General features: G+C 41.2%; 1 protein-coding gene across 1 annotated transcript in view; it reads left to right on the top strand.

The window, feature by feature from the left end:
- Positions 1-13,782, top strand: part of MORC3 (MORC family CW-type zinc finger 3) — a 35,424-nt gene that overhangs the window by 18,342 nt on the left and 3,300 nt on the right. The window contains exons 8-15 of the mRNA XM_063126644.1: positions 186-305; positions 4,300-4,397; positions 7,597-7,698; positions 7,806-7,928; positions 8,033-8,101; positions 9,363-9,405; positions 11,736-11,899; positions 12,048-12,900. Coding sequence (XP_062982714.1) covers positions 186-305; positions 4,300-4,397; positions 7,597-7,698; positions 7,806-7,928; positions 8,033-8,101; positions 9,363-9,405; positions 11,736-11,899; positions 12,048-12,900 — 1,572 coding nt within the window. The remainder of the gene's footprint in view (positions 1-185; positions 306-4,299; positions 4,398-7,596; positions 7,699-7,805; positions 7,929-8,032; positions 8,102-9,362; positions 9,406-11,735; positions 11,900-12,047; positions 12,901-13,782) is intronic.

Raw genomic sequence — 13,782 nt, 5'->3', positions numbered from 1 at the left:
TACAATCCATGTGCGATCCAGGCCAATGTTGTGTGTGTTTACAGAGACTTGTATTAAGAGTTAAATCCCTTTTTAACATGCTTAGAGGTTGATGGAATTAGTTGTTTGGAAAACTCAATTTAGAGTGAATTTTCAATGTGAAGAAAGACTTATCTGAATATTTTTCCCTAATGTGTATATACAAGCCGAAAACTGTAAGAATTACCTTTGGATTCAACTGTCGAAATAAAGATCACTATGGAATGATGATGTACCACCGAAACAGACTAATCAAAGCTTATGAAAGAGTTGGCTATCAGCTAAAAGTGAGATATTATTATTATTATTATTTATTATTATTTATTTATATAGCACCATCAATGTACATGGTGCTGTACAGATAACAATAACATGATATTGTCTTTGTAAATTTTTCATTGACTTTTTTTATGATAACAGATGGGATAAAGGCTGCATCGTTTTAGTATTGTTTAAGTTAAATCCCTTTATTTTGCAGTTTCAAAGCAAAATTCTTAAATCCAGAATTTAAATTAATGATTTAAATTTTCCCATTGCTACTTCATATATTTCCTAAATAATGATACATACTAATTAGTTAATCTAACCACTAAACTATGTGTATTTTGACTAAATAGACCGCATTTACAATATTTCGTAGTGCTGCTTTCTGTTGCATCTGCATCTGTATTGCATAATTTCCCTGCCTTGTTCCAGTCTCATCCTTATCCAAAAAACACAATGCTGCTAAGGTTCTATTATTTCTCTTGTGCCTGTGGGACCCACCGGAATCATAGAATCATAGAATAGTAGAGTTGGAAGGGGCCTATAAGGCCATAGGGTCCAACCCCCTTCTCAATGCAGGAATCCACCTTAAAGCACAACAGGAAGCTAACGCATCCTAAAATAAGCCCGGAAACAAGCTGAAACACTCATTTCCAGAATAGGAGAGGTTAGATCCACTGAGCTCTCCCATTCTGGAAATGAGCATTTCAGCTTGTGTCTGATCATTTTCAGAACTGCTAGCTTCTCATTGCAATAGTTGTAGGTCCTGCTTGCATGCAGGTAGCATTACTGGCCATAGTTGCTAACAGTCCAAAGCGTTTGCTAACTTCAGCCCATGAATCGTTTGCAGATGCCTATTTCAAGATAACGAAGGGTGGGGGGCGTTAACCTCTCTTAGGTTTGCCCAGCAGGGTTCTCTGTCCAGCAGGCAAAGCCTAGAGGGCGGTGAGGTGGATGGCAGTGGTCTATTGGGATTCTATCCCCATGACCAGGTGTTCTATCCCACAGTCTGTAGGGTTCGAATGTGTGTATCTGAAGGTGGGTGCCCGGAACAGAATAGCGATTCTGTTGGTGTACCGTCCACCACGCTGCTCAACAGTCTCCCTTCCTGAGCTAGCCGGGGTAGTCTCGGGGCTGATGTTGGAGTCCCCACAGCTTGTTCTGCTGGGGGATTTCAACATCCATTTGGGGCTGCCCTGTTGGGAGTGGCTCAGGACTTCATGTCTGCCATGACAACCATGGGTCTGTCCCAAATGGTATCTGGCTCAACGCATGCTGCTGGGCACACTCTGGGCCTGTTGGACGGGGTGATAGTGATAGAGTGGAGGAAGTTTGTATAGTTCTGTTGTCATGGACAGATCACTACCTGGTAGGGTTTAGACTTGCTGGTACTCAGAACCTCTGCCAGGGTGGACGACCAATTAAGATGGTCGGCTTCAGGAGGCTGATGGATCCGAATGGTTTCCTGATGGCTCTTGGGGATTTTCTTGTTGCCTCAGCAGGCGATTCTGTCAAATCCCTAGTCAATCTCTGGAATGGAGAAATGACCAGGGCAGTGGACACGATCGCTCCTGAGCGTCCTCTCTCACAAAGTGGAGCCACACCAGCCCCCTAGTTTTCTAGGGAATTGGCAGCGATGAAAGGAGTGAGACAGCTACTAAAGCGACATTGGCGGGAAACTCATAGTGAATCCGATTGAACATGGGCTAGACCCTATTTGAAGGCCTACTCTGTGGCAACATGAGCTGCAAAATATTTTTCTCTGCTTCTATTGCATCTGCAAAGAGCCATCCAGCGGATCTGTTTCAGGTGGTTAGGGCCTTTTATGTACTGGCCTGCAAGAGGAGAATTCTGAGCTGTCTGCAGCCCACTGTGAACAATTTGCCAAGCACTTTGCAGACTAAATCACTCGGATCTGCTCTGACTTGGACGCTATAATTGATACAGACCCAGTGGATGTAACATTGGTACCTGCTTGTCCAGTGTTATTGGATACTTTTCCATTTGTACAGCCTGAGGATGTGGACAAGGGATTCCTGGATGAGATGGATTATCTAGATCCATCTCATCCCTGGTTCTGTCCCTGGTTATGGGACAGAAACAACTGGTCCCCTTGGTGGTTGACCTACACTGGGAACTGGACAGGGGAAGTATGTCCCTGTTGGTTCTGCTGGACCTCTCAGCGGCATTTGATGCCATTGACCATGGAATCTTTCTGGGCTGCCTCACTGGGATAGGATGGAGGCACTGTTTTACAGTGGCTCCATTCCTTCCTGGAGGGACAAACCCACAAGGTGGTGCAGGGGGACTTCTGTTCAACACCTTGGTCGTTGGCCTGTGGAGTCCCTCAGGGTTCCGTTTTGTCCCCCATGCTATAACATATACACAAAATCGTTGGGAGAAGTTCTCCAGAGTTTTGGGGTGTGGTGCCACCAGTACGCTGATGACACTCAACTCTACTTCTCCTTTCCACCCGATTCCAAGGAAGTTGTTTTGGTGCTAAACCAGTGTCTGTCAGCAGTAATGCACTGGATGACGGCAAACAAATTGAAGTCAGAGGTGCTCCTGGTCAGTCAAAAGGCAGATCAGGGAAATGGGATTCCGCTTATGCTGGATGGGGTTACACTCCCCCTGAAGACACAGGTTCACAGCTTGGGTGTAGTCCTGGATTCAGTCACGAGCCTGGATGTCCAGGTTTTAGCGGTGGCCAGGAGTGCATTTGCACAGTTAAAGCTAGTGTGCCAGCTGTGCCCATTCCTAGAGATGTCTGTCCTGGCCACAGTGACACATGCCTTAACGGAATGCGCTCTACGTGGGGCTGCCTTTGAAGAGTGTTCGGAAACTTGCTGGTTCAAAGAGCTGCAGCCAGATTGTTGACTGGGGCTGGTTACAAGGGGCATACAACTCCCTTATTAAAACATCTCCACTGGCTTCCAGTCTGTTTCCAGGCACAACTCAAAAGTGTTGGTTATGACCTATAAAGCCCTATACAGCTTGGGTCCAGATTATCTGAAAGACCGTATTCTCCCTTACAATACTGAACAAATAATTCAAGAACTAAGATCAGATAGTTGAAGAGCATAAGAATAGGAGCATGCAGGGTCAGCCAGGTGGGCATATGGATGATTCTCATTAGTATGATATACAGGAGGGCAGCTCCTGGAGTCGGGGATTGGATGCCAGGACCTATGATAACTTGTTGGTCCCTGGTCCCCAGTATCAGTCCATAACAACAATGTACAATATGACCCACTGTGCTATATTTATAATGTCTGACCTCAAAAACACCTTTTTCACCCGTTTGTTTAACTCTGTATGTTCAGTACAAACTCATAGATTAAGTTTTAAAAGAATATAAGTATTTAACAAGAAGCCTCTGATTTTAAAAATATTGTTTTTAAACAAAAACAGAAAAATAACATTTGTATCTTAACTTCTCCGAATTTTTTACTGAGAATTTTTGAATATTCTGTTGCTATTATCTGAGGAGTTAATAAGTGTAAAGTTTCTGTGACATAACAGCAGGTCAATTGGTAGCTGGGAACGTACTTTTTTCTTTGTAGCCACGCTTTGTAAATAGCTGCTGCCCTCAGCAGCTCTGTGGTATTTAAATTGACAGAGGTATACCGGTGCTACTTAAATTCTAAACAACTGTCTCACATGTAATGGTAGCATGCAGAGTAAATGTCCCTCTTTTTGCTAACATGTCCAAGACTTTTAAAAAGATCTCCCAGGTGTGTGTTTTAACTATGATTTCAAAATCGAATAGTTTGCTCAACAATATTTACTGTTGAGTTTTCAAATTAACATGCCAAGCATCATGATGCTTACAAATTAAAATTTATTTTCAAGACATACTTTAAACAAACAAATGTATTTTGTATAAAATTCTTCTGGCATCTTTTGGGACAAATTTAAGCCATATATTTGTATAAATATTTGTTTAAAATATTGGCTATTTGCATGTCAACAATGATGATATATGCACATTTGCTTTTTCTTTGTTTCCTTTTGCAGGCAAACAATATGGGTGTAGGAGTAGTTGGGATTATTGAATGCAACTTCCTAAAGCCAACACATAATAAACAAGATTTTGATTATACTAATGAATACAGGTAAACATTTATTTTATCAGTACACACTTAAAATACTCTTTGTATAAAATAGTTACTCCTGAATAGTTAAGAGAACTTACATGAATTGTTGTAAATTTTTTGCTAAAAATGATAAAGCTGTTCCAGACAATGCAGGTCAGTATCTGACAGCCTCCACACAATAACACACCACTTTGAAGGAGGCTTCCTGGCTCTTCTTTTGCACATATGACTCTGGGCAAGCCTGTGGGGGGGTATGGGTTGATTTTTTTTAGCCCCACCCATTCTCAAAGTGTCTTTCTAGTAAAATTAGCTGCTGATCAGGGTTCTGCAATGTAATTGTATAGTGTAGAGATACAAAAGTGTATATAGATATCCAGTTCAAATGATCTAGACAAGAGATCATGCCCTTCCTACTCTAGCCATTTAACTAAAGTTTGCCAGTTTCATCTTGAACCTTTACACCTGGACATGTTCAGTGGAGTTTATTCCCAGGTTGAGTGGATATAGGATTGTAAACCTAATGTGTACATGATGTGCTCAGAGCCGGTGCCAGACTATTTTGCACCCTAGGCAAGGCGAGCTACTGGCAACCCCCCCCCCCCCCAATTGGCAACTTTGATTTTTAAGAACAGATGTTTTGTAGAAAAAAATAAAAAGCACAAAATTTGAAACATAAGAAGAGCCGTGCTGGATCAGACCAAGGGTCCATCTAGCAGCACTCTGTTCACACAGTGGCCAGCCAGCCATCAGCCAGGGATGAACAAGCAGGACACGGTGCAACAGCACCCTCCCACCCATGTTCCCCAGCAACTGGTGCACACAGGCTTATTGCCTTGAATACTAGAGATAGCACACAACTATCAGGGCTAGTAGCCATTGATATATCCTTTACGTCCAGGAATTTATCCAACCCGCTTTTGAAGCCATCCAGATTGGTGGCCATCAGTACATCTTGTGGTAGTGAGTTCCATCATTTAACTATGCGCTGTGTGAAGAAGGACTTCCTTTTATTAGTCCTGGATCTCCCACCAATCAGTTTCATGGGATGACCCCGGGTTCTAGTATTTTGAGAGAGGGAGAAAAATGTCTCCCTGTCCACATTCTCCATACCATGGATCATTTTGTATACCTCTATCATGTCTCCCCTTAGCCTCCTTTTTTCCAAGCTAAACAATCCTAGTTGATGTAACCTTCCCTTGTAGGGGAGATGCTCCAGACCCTTAATCATTTTAGTTGCCCTTCTCTGCACTTTTGGCTGGAAAAATACCAGGGGAGCAGGCATTTTCTTAGTGGTGCCTGCCTCTCCTTGAACACCTTAGAAGGGAAAGGGGGGGGCTCTATATTTCCCCCTACCCCATCCCCCTCATTAAAAACAAAGAGTCACGGTGATTTTTCCTCACTCTCAAGAAAAGAATCTAACGCCTCAAAGTCTTGCTCCCAGGGAGAGCGACAAGGGCAGGGGGTGTCGGGCAGCGCCAGTCCCTTTGCTTTTTATCTCCGAGGGGGGTGTTTCCTCGGGAGCAAGTCCCCCAGACCTGGACGGCCTCTGCTCCCAAGGAGACCAGCCTAGGCGTAGACGGCAAGTGTCCCCCGCCATCCTGTTTCATGTGCACGCGCGTGGTGCCTTACGTGCGTCTCTCCTCCTCCTCAGATCGGGTCCAATGAGCTCCCCTCCCTCCCGAGGAGGCAAAGGCAGCACTGTGCAGCCAGCCGAGCGTCCGCCCCGCGAGGCCCCCTCTCTGGCCGCACCAGGCCCTTTGCTTCCAATCTCCGGAGGGGGGCAATTTCCTCGGGAGCAAGCCCCCCAGACCTGGATGGCCCTTGCTCCCGAGGTCGTCGTCCCCATCCTGTATCTTGCGCGCGCGTGAGGTGCCTTACACGCGTCTCTCCTCTTCCTCCTCCTTGTCGGATCAGGTCCAGTGAGCTCCCCTCCCTCCCGAGGAGGCGGAGCCGGGCAGCCAGCCAGCAGAGCGTCTGCCCCGCGAGGTCCCCTCTCCTGCCAGGTGGTGCGTGCGAAGGGGGCCAGGCTGGTGAGGCTCCCGCTGGTCCCATGGAGGCGCGCGCACACACACACACACACACACACACACAGTGCCCCTCTGAGATCTGCTGCTCTAGGCAGCTGCCTTAGTCGCCTATATGGACACACCGGCCCTGGATGTGCTTAGCTGTGATCCCAACCTATCTGCCCAGAAAAGAAATGAAATTAATGAGGCTTCCTTCTACCTATATATGCTTAAGACAGGGGTGTTCAATGACTCCACCAATATTTTTTTATCATTTATTTAAATAGATGTACTGTTTGTTTATAGTTACTGTTCATCTCTTGGATTGGGTTTAGGTGCTCCAGGATCTGTCTTCCCCAGACCTTTTCACTAGCATTTCAGTAGATTATTTGTCTGTAGTTCACTCCTATGGGGCTGTTCACACATCATAACAACCATTGCACAGCCACCCATCAGTGTAAAAATCGATGGGCTGTCATGCATGAGCAGGCATGCAGTGTGTTTGCCTCTTTCACTTTAGCACACAATCCACAATAGGTTCCTTAAGCAATTAAATTACTTAACCCATGGTTCTTGCCCTTAGCTTTATTTATATAAACATGTTTTTTTCCCGTTTTTAGAATGTCTTCTTAGAAACATACTTTAGAAAATATATTATTTAATTGATTTTGTCTTCATTTGTACCACTAGTGCAAATACTTTCCTGGAATTCGAACCATAACCAGAATCCACTCCACAGACTTAAACATAATGTAACTTGCCATGAGATTCTCTTTTGGAAGGAAAAAAAATATTACAGAATAAATATATTTTGCATCAGTACATTTCTAATATATTTCTCATGAATGCATAAGAGATTTTTGTGCTTGTTGAGCTGGATCCAGACTTGCACCTTTGCGAATAGAAAGACTCCTTCCATTTGTGGAAGGGGTCTAAGATCCAGCATAGGCTCCACCGGAGGAAGAGCGGGGAGGTGATTCCCACCAATTCTCTCTTGGCCGTGCAGCCCCCAGAGCAGATTTTTGTGACGTACAGGGGACTGCATGAGGAAGGAAGAATTAGTGAAAATTGTCTCGCTTCTATGGGTGGGAAATACTACCATTAGTATTTCTTTTTCTGTTAGTGTTTGCTTTCTGTAGCAATTGATAAATGGTAGTTTTAATATTACAATGTGTGTTTGTGTCATAAAGTATTTTGTTTTTGGTTTTTAGACTTACAATACATGCACTCGGTGAAAAGCTTAATGATTACTGGAATGAGATGCAAGCAAAGAGAACAGAATATCCTTTAGAAGTGCTATTTGAAGATACCCAGTAAGTTATAAAACGCACACCTCCCCATACCTCTATGCTTGGCTTAAATAATACTAAACTTCAGGCTGTACTTGCCTAGTTTTCATGTCACCAATACTTTGTTACAGGAAGCGACCTGATCAGACATGGGTTCAGTGTGATTCATGTCTAAAATGGAGGAAGCTTCCAGATGGAATTGATCATTTACCAGAGAAATGGTATTGTTCATACAACCCTGATCCTCAGTTCAGGTAAAATAGGTAGAAATAAAGCAACACCGTTTTCTCAGATTGTACTTACACTATCTGGATCAAAAATCAATAATGATTTATCCCTTTTTTTAAAAAAACTCTAGAAATTGCAATGTGCCTGAAGAACCTGAAGATGATGATTTAATACCATATGAGAAAACACATAAGAAAAAGTGAGTATTAAATAAAAACTGGAACTTGAAATGATGGGTTTATGTATTAAAACAAAAGTCGTTTTGAGGATAGCTAGTAAAAGACAACATCATTACAAAGTTTGTTTAACCTATTGTATTTTAGATTGGAAATATGGTTCCTTTGGGCATGCCAAATATGTAATATTGTGGTATAAATAGTCCAGAAATCCTCAAAATAGTTCACTAGACCAAAACATATATTGATTTGACAGAAAACATAATTGGTTGCCTTAACTAGGAAGCAGTTTTGAATGAATATGGTTTGAGTAGATGTGAATGAGAAAGGAGAACTATGTTGGCTGAACCTTATTAAAACTGGCTTTTAGTTGGCTTTTCTTGGGCAATTATCATATTGGCCTGGTTCACATGTAGTGTTAAACCATTGATTAGCATTGTAAACCCAAGCCTTAGGCTCATGTGTATTTCCTCTTCTTCTAGTATGGCCTTGAGGAAGAGGTCAGATTAGAAGTTTTAGCTAATGTTTTCAACCATGGTTTTTCGTTCTCTTTGAAGCTGGAAAAACTGTGACTAGCGTTAACTATGGTTTATCAAAACAAGCCAAGTTCATTAACCCTAGTTTGAAGATAATTTGTCTTATGTCCAGTTTCGTACATAACAAGAAACTGCAGTTAGTTGAAAATTGAAGTGAAACCTTCTGATCTCTTCACAGCTGTGTCAGAGGAGGAGAGGTTCATAAACCCAAGGCTATGCACTATGGCTTAGCATCATGTATGAATGCAGTCACTGCTGTGAGATTACCTTTTTTATCAAAGATTTTGCTATGAAAAAACAACTATTCACAGTTGCTGACCTGGCCAGTAATTACTATCTATAGTAAGATGTTAGAGATTAGAAACGAATAAGGATCTGATCAGATCTGTTAAGTGCACATAGTACAGTAGCCTATGCATGTTTATACTGGGGAATGCAGAGATTGGATCCAGATTGTGTTGACTTGAAAAATGAGTTGAGACCGCAATTGTCGTCCTTTGTGTGAGACTTCTGGCTGGGAGGTGTCACATCCCATAGGGATAAATATATTTCAGTTCTAAGCAAGTGAGCAGATAAACTATAAATCAAAGAAAAAGCAACAAATCATGTTCAGGTAGCTAGCTGTGTAGCCAACATAACGAGCTAAAGCAGTTAAAAAACACAATTTCCTTCATTCAAAACAAATTAATGTTGGAAAGCATATATATAATATGAATATACACCATAATAATTCTCCCTCTCAATACAGAGACAGAGAAAGATTAAAGAAAAGACTGGAGTTTAGCCAACAGGTAGGTAACAGACCATATTGAAATGTTTGTTTGTTTGTTTTATACAGTGCCATCAGTGCATTACACAGTAACAACAAAAAGATAGGTCTCTGCCCCAAGAAGCTCGTAATCTAAAATTCAGCACAGGGAAGGTAGTAATAGTGGGAAGCGAGGTGGAGGAAGCGGCAATTGTAAATGGGGGGGGGGGATGTTCAGTTTGGTTACATATATTTTGGGCTAGGGATGGCAAACTTTTTTCAGCTCAGGAGGTGAATTCCACTTTGGGAAGTGTCTCAGAGGCTGCTTTGGGAAGTGTCTCAACAGTGGATGGGGCCATGGACAGATGCAATGCTTACCGATTTGGACGTTTTCCCACTAACCACTCAAAACAGGGCTCAGTTCTATGCATGTCTACTCAGGAGTAAGTCCCAGTGCAACTGCTTTCAGGCCTACAAAAGCACAGGGAATAAACCGTAGAGGTGGTCCATAGCTGAAAATTATAGGGGCAAACAGAAGTGAGGACAGGGATGAGTTAAAACTGCAAACTGTAGAGTAGTGGGCAGAAGCAGCCGATCAGAGAAAGGAAATAAGACAACAGTCAACAATATCAGGCAAATGCTCAAGAGAGTGAGGTGGTTGCACATAACATGAAGCCACGACTGGTGAATTTTCCTACGGGTTTTCTCATTGCGGTGACTCTTGACATTTTGAATATTTGAGCCATGGCTTGGGCACGCTGTGTCTTGTTATTACATGCAAAACCAGCAAGGCTGCGTTGTTGGGGTGGTTAACAAGCCACCCAGAATCTATGCACTGTGTTATGAATGTGGGTGGCTTTTTAACCCCAAATATTAAAAATGGTAGTGGCCACTGCAACGAAAAGCCCCATGGGGAAATTCACCCACTGTGGCTTCTTGTTAAGTGCGAACCAGACCATAAAGTGACGGAGTTACTGCAGTGGAGCAATCAAATGAGAAGGCTAGAGAACAGAGAGGTTATCAACATGAGTGTTGAAATCAACAAAGAGAAAGGTGAGAGTATCGTCAGAGTGGAACAAGGTGAGCTATAAGCACTGACATCTGAGATGAAAATTGAGAGAGGGCTGGGTGGTGGTGGAGGCAAAAACTAAAGATATAGAGTGCTGTAGAGGCACAGAATAAACAAAGATGGAGAAGTGGGGTTTGAAATGGGAAGACTTTGGAAAGACCAAAACTACCACAGTCATTACATTGAGGATTGTGGGAGGGAAAAACCTCCCCCCCCCCCAAAAAAAAGACAACAGTGTGCTGGTGTCAAAGTAGAAGGAGCCAAAACTTGGTAAGGACAAGTAGTTGGAAGAATTAAAGAGACAAAAAGATCCTGAAGAGTAACATCTGTTTTCTGAGTGAAGGAGAAGCAATTTGAGAGGGAAGAGGGTGGCAGTGAATTATAAGACTGAGAACAGATAAGTACTATGATGCTAGAGGTAACCCACTAGTAGTTTGTGATATACAAGGGTGGATAGACTGTAAGCCCTTGGGAGTAAGAAGGGTCTCTGAAAAATAGAGTAAAGTTGACCGTGGCAGAATCAAAAATATTCTGGTGTTTCTAAGGTAATCTGTGAATAATAGATTTCAGGATAGTTGTAGAATAATATTTTATGCTGTTGCCTCTGAATAAAAAAATCTTTAAATATGTGAAGATATATATATAGTCCTGGTTCTCACCTAACTGTTGCAATACCCAGGATTTGTCTACCAGACTATCAAACAAACCATAGCTTGTTTTCTCAGCCCCCGAGTTGTTTCTTTCACTGTATCCCAACTGCCTTTGTGGTACTGGAGTGCTCTTGCCCCCTGCCATATAGCCTGGCGAAAGAACCCATGAACAACTCATGATTCTGGGTTTGCACATAATGACAACCCATGATTTAAACAATCCATGACTCACAATAGATTTGTACATAGCAAGCCATGATTTAAAAAAACATGGTTAATTAACATGTGCGAACCAGATCATAGTATGTATAAAGTAAATACGTTTTTGTTAGAGATACATTTCTCTTCAAAATCCATTTAAAATTATTGTTCAAAAAGTGAAGGATGATGGGAAGGCTGTTTACATGGCCTGTTTATGTATAGAAATATATTTGATTAATGCATTTATATTCTGGTTCAAATCTAATGTTGATTGATACAGTAGTTGAAGGTGGTATAGACAGTAAGGCTGTACCTATAACTAAGCTGTCAAGGCTATTTCTTCAGCTCACATAGTCCCATATTTTCACAGGGAGTTTAAGGAAGAAGTCTTAGTGATAGAAGTAAAAGGTTTTTTCCTCCTCTAATTATAATGAAATAATGCATTTTCTACAGATTTATAATGAAATGTATTTACAAACGTCATCTGCCTTGTCCAATACACCTTCAGTGATGAATGAAAGTGTTCCAAGATTGCATGTAGAAGTTCCAAATACAAGGTCTCTAAACACATCAGATAACACATCAGTATCTTCTCCTCATTCTGATTCTGAAACCAGGTTAGTAGATGTATTGCAAGAAAACATCCATTTACTCTTCCCAGTTAATGAACTTTACTTGTACATGTTTCAGCTAAAATAAAGTTTATGTACCTTAAACTGTCACAGAAAAAGTGTTACTTATTTCTGTTCCTTATCATTTCTCTAGGTTTAAACGAAAACCTTCTAATTCTGAGGCACCGCTACCTTTTAAGATCACACGAGTGACTAGTCAAGCATTTGAAAATAAAAAGGATAATGATGATGATGTCATCATCTTGGAAGAAAGCAGTACTCCAAAACCTGCAGAAGCAGACTGTGACATCAAAATAGTAAAAGTTGAAGGTAGTGCTGATATGGATTATAATGGTTTTGAGACAGAATATTCCAACAAAGATGCTTATTCAGAAACAAAATGTTCAAAAGGCACTGCAGCAACACAAACTGAAATAGAGCACCTTATAGTAAAGAAGGAAGAAATGGAGGACAGTTCAGATAAGAGACTATCCAGATTAGATCCTGATATAACCCTACTAGATCCTGATATAACCGTACTAGAACCTAATTGTGTTTTAGAGTCTGTGGATGTGAACACCAAAATAAATGAACTAAGCAATGAACTGCAATTAGCCAGCAGTGAAAAAGAAAAATACCAAAAGCAGTGTGATACATTGTTTAAAGAGGTAAAAATATTAGAGCAAAAGGTGATGGAAATGAATGATAAGCGTATGAAAAAGGAAATGTGTCATCAGTCAACAGAAACAAATAGTTTACTATCAGAAGAAGAACTACAAAAAGTTAAAGACAGACGTCCAGAAGAGGTACTGATTCTCTATGAACAGGCATTGAATGAAATGAGGAGGTTGAAAGAACAGTGTGATACTCTGCAGAATTTAAAACCTGAATGTGGTAAATGTAAAAGTGAGAGTAAAAGTGAAGTAGATGACATGGCTGCACAACTTGATGATGTTTTCAGGCAGCTGGACAAGTGCAGCATTGAAAGAGACCAATATAAAAATGAGGTAAGTTTAATAAATCAAAACTATTGCAACATTACATTGTTAGACTTTGATCCTGCAAATATTTATTCATGAGTATGTCTCATGCATTGCAGCTAAATTTTGTGGCAAGGTATTTGTGAACTAGATTTAGCATCTCAGTCTGGCACCTTACCTAAACACATTTACTTATATGCAAATTCCATTAATTCTAATGGAATGTATATATGCATGTTCAGGTTTACAACATGCAAACGTTTGCTTGGAGTTTAAGTGCCTGTGAAATCAATGGGCTTAAATCTAAATAAAAATGCATTGGGATTGAGACATGAATCCATGAGTTGTCTTTCGAGTGACTTTCTTTGTAAATCACCCTATTTGGTGGAAATGGAGGGCTAAGTGTATGATTACAATAGTGAGTGTGGAAATTTACTTCAGACATCCTAATATAATGTTCAGTTTACTGATTTGTACTAAAACAAAATAGTGTGAAATCAGACATGCAATTTGTTACTTTCTAAACAGGACTGTTGATATCAGTACATATCCTAGATATTGGATTAAAATGGCTCTCTCAGTGTTTTATACCCTCATTCCCCAAAACAAAGTATTGTTCCCACTTCGAAGAAATGAAACTTAACTGGAGAAATGAAACTTAACCAGGGAATGAATCTTAACTGGAGAAAAGAAAATGCTCCTCTAAGGGATACCCCCTCCCAACCAAAAAAACCCAAGCCTCTAAGGGCTTTATTATCTTGCCTCGGTAGGTCTCAAACCTTCACAGTCCTTCCGTCAGCATCATAGCACCAAAACTTGAGAAACATAGACACCTAAAACTTGGCATGCATACTAGGGGAACCACAGGAGTGTGCACTTAAGGTTATTTTGTTTTAAGCCATGTTAATT

This window comes from Elgaria multicarinata, chromosome 5 (genome assembly GCF_023053635.1).
Source record: "Elgaria multicarinata webbii isolate HBS135686 ecotype San Diego chromosome 5, rElgMul1.1.pri, whole genome shotgun sequence".
Lineage (NCBI taxonomy): Eukaryota > Metazoa > Chordata > Lepidosauria > Squamata > Anguidae > Elgaria > Elgaria multicarinata.
This window is presented reverse-complemented; position numbering and strand designations above follow the sequence as displayed.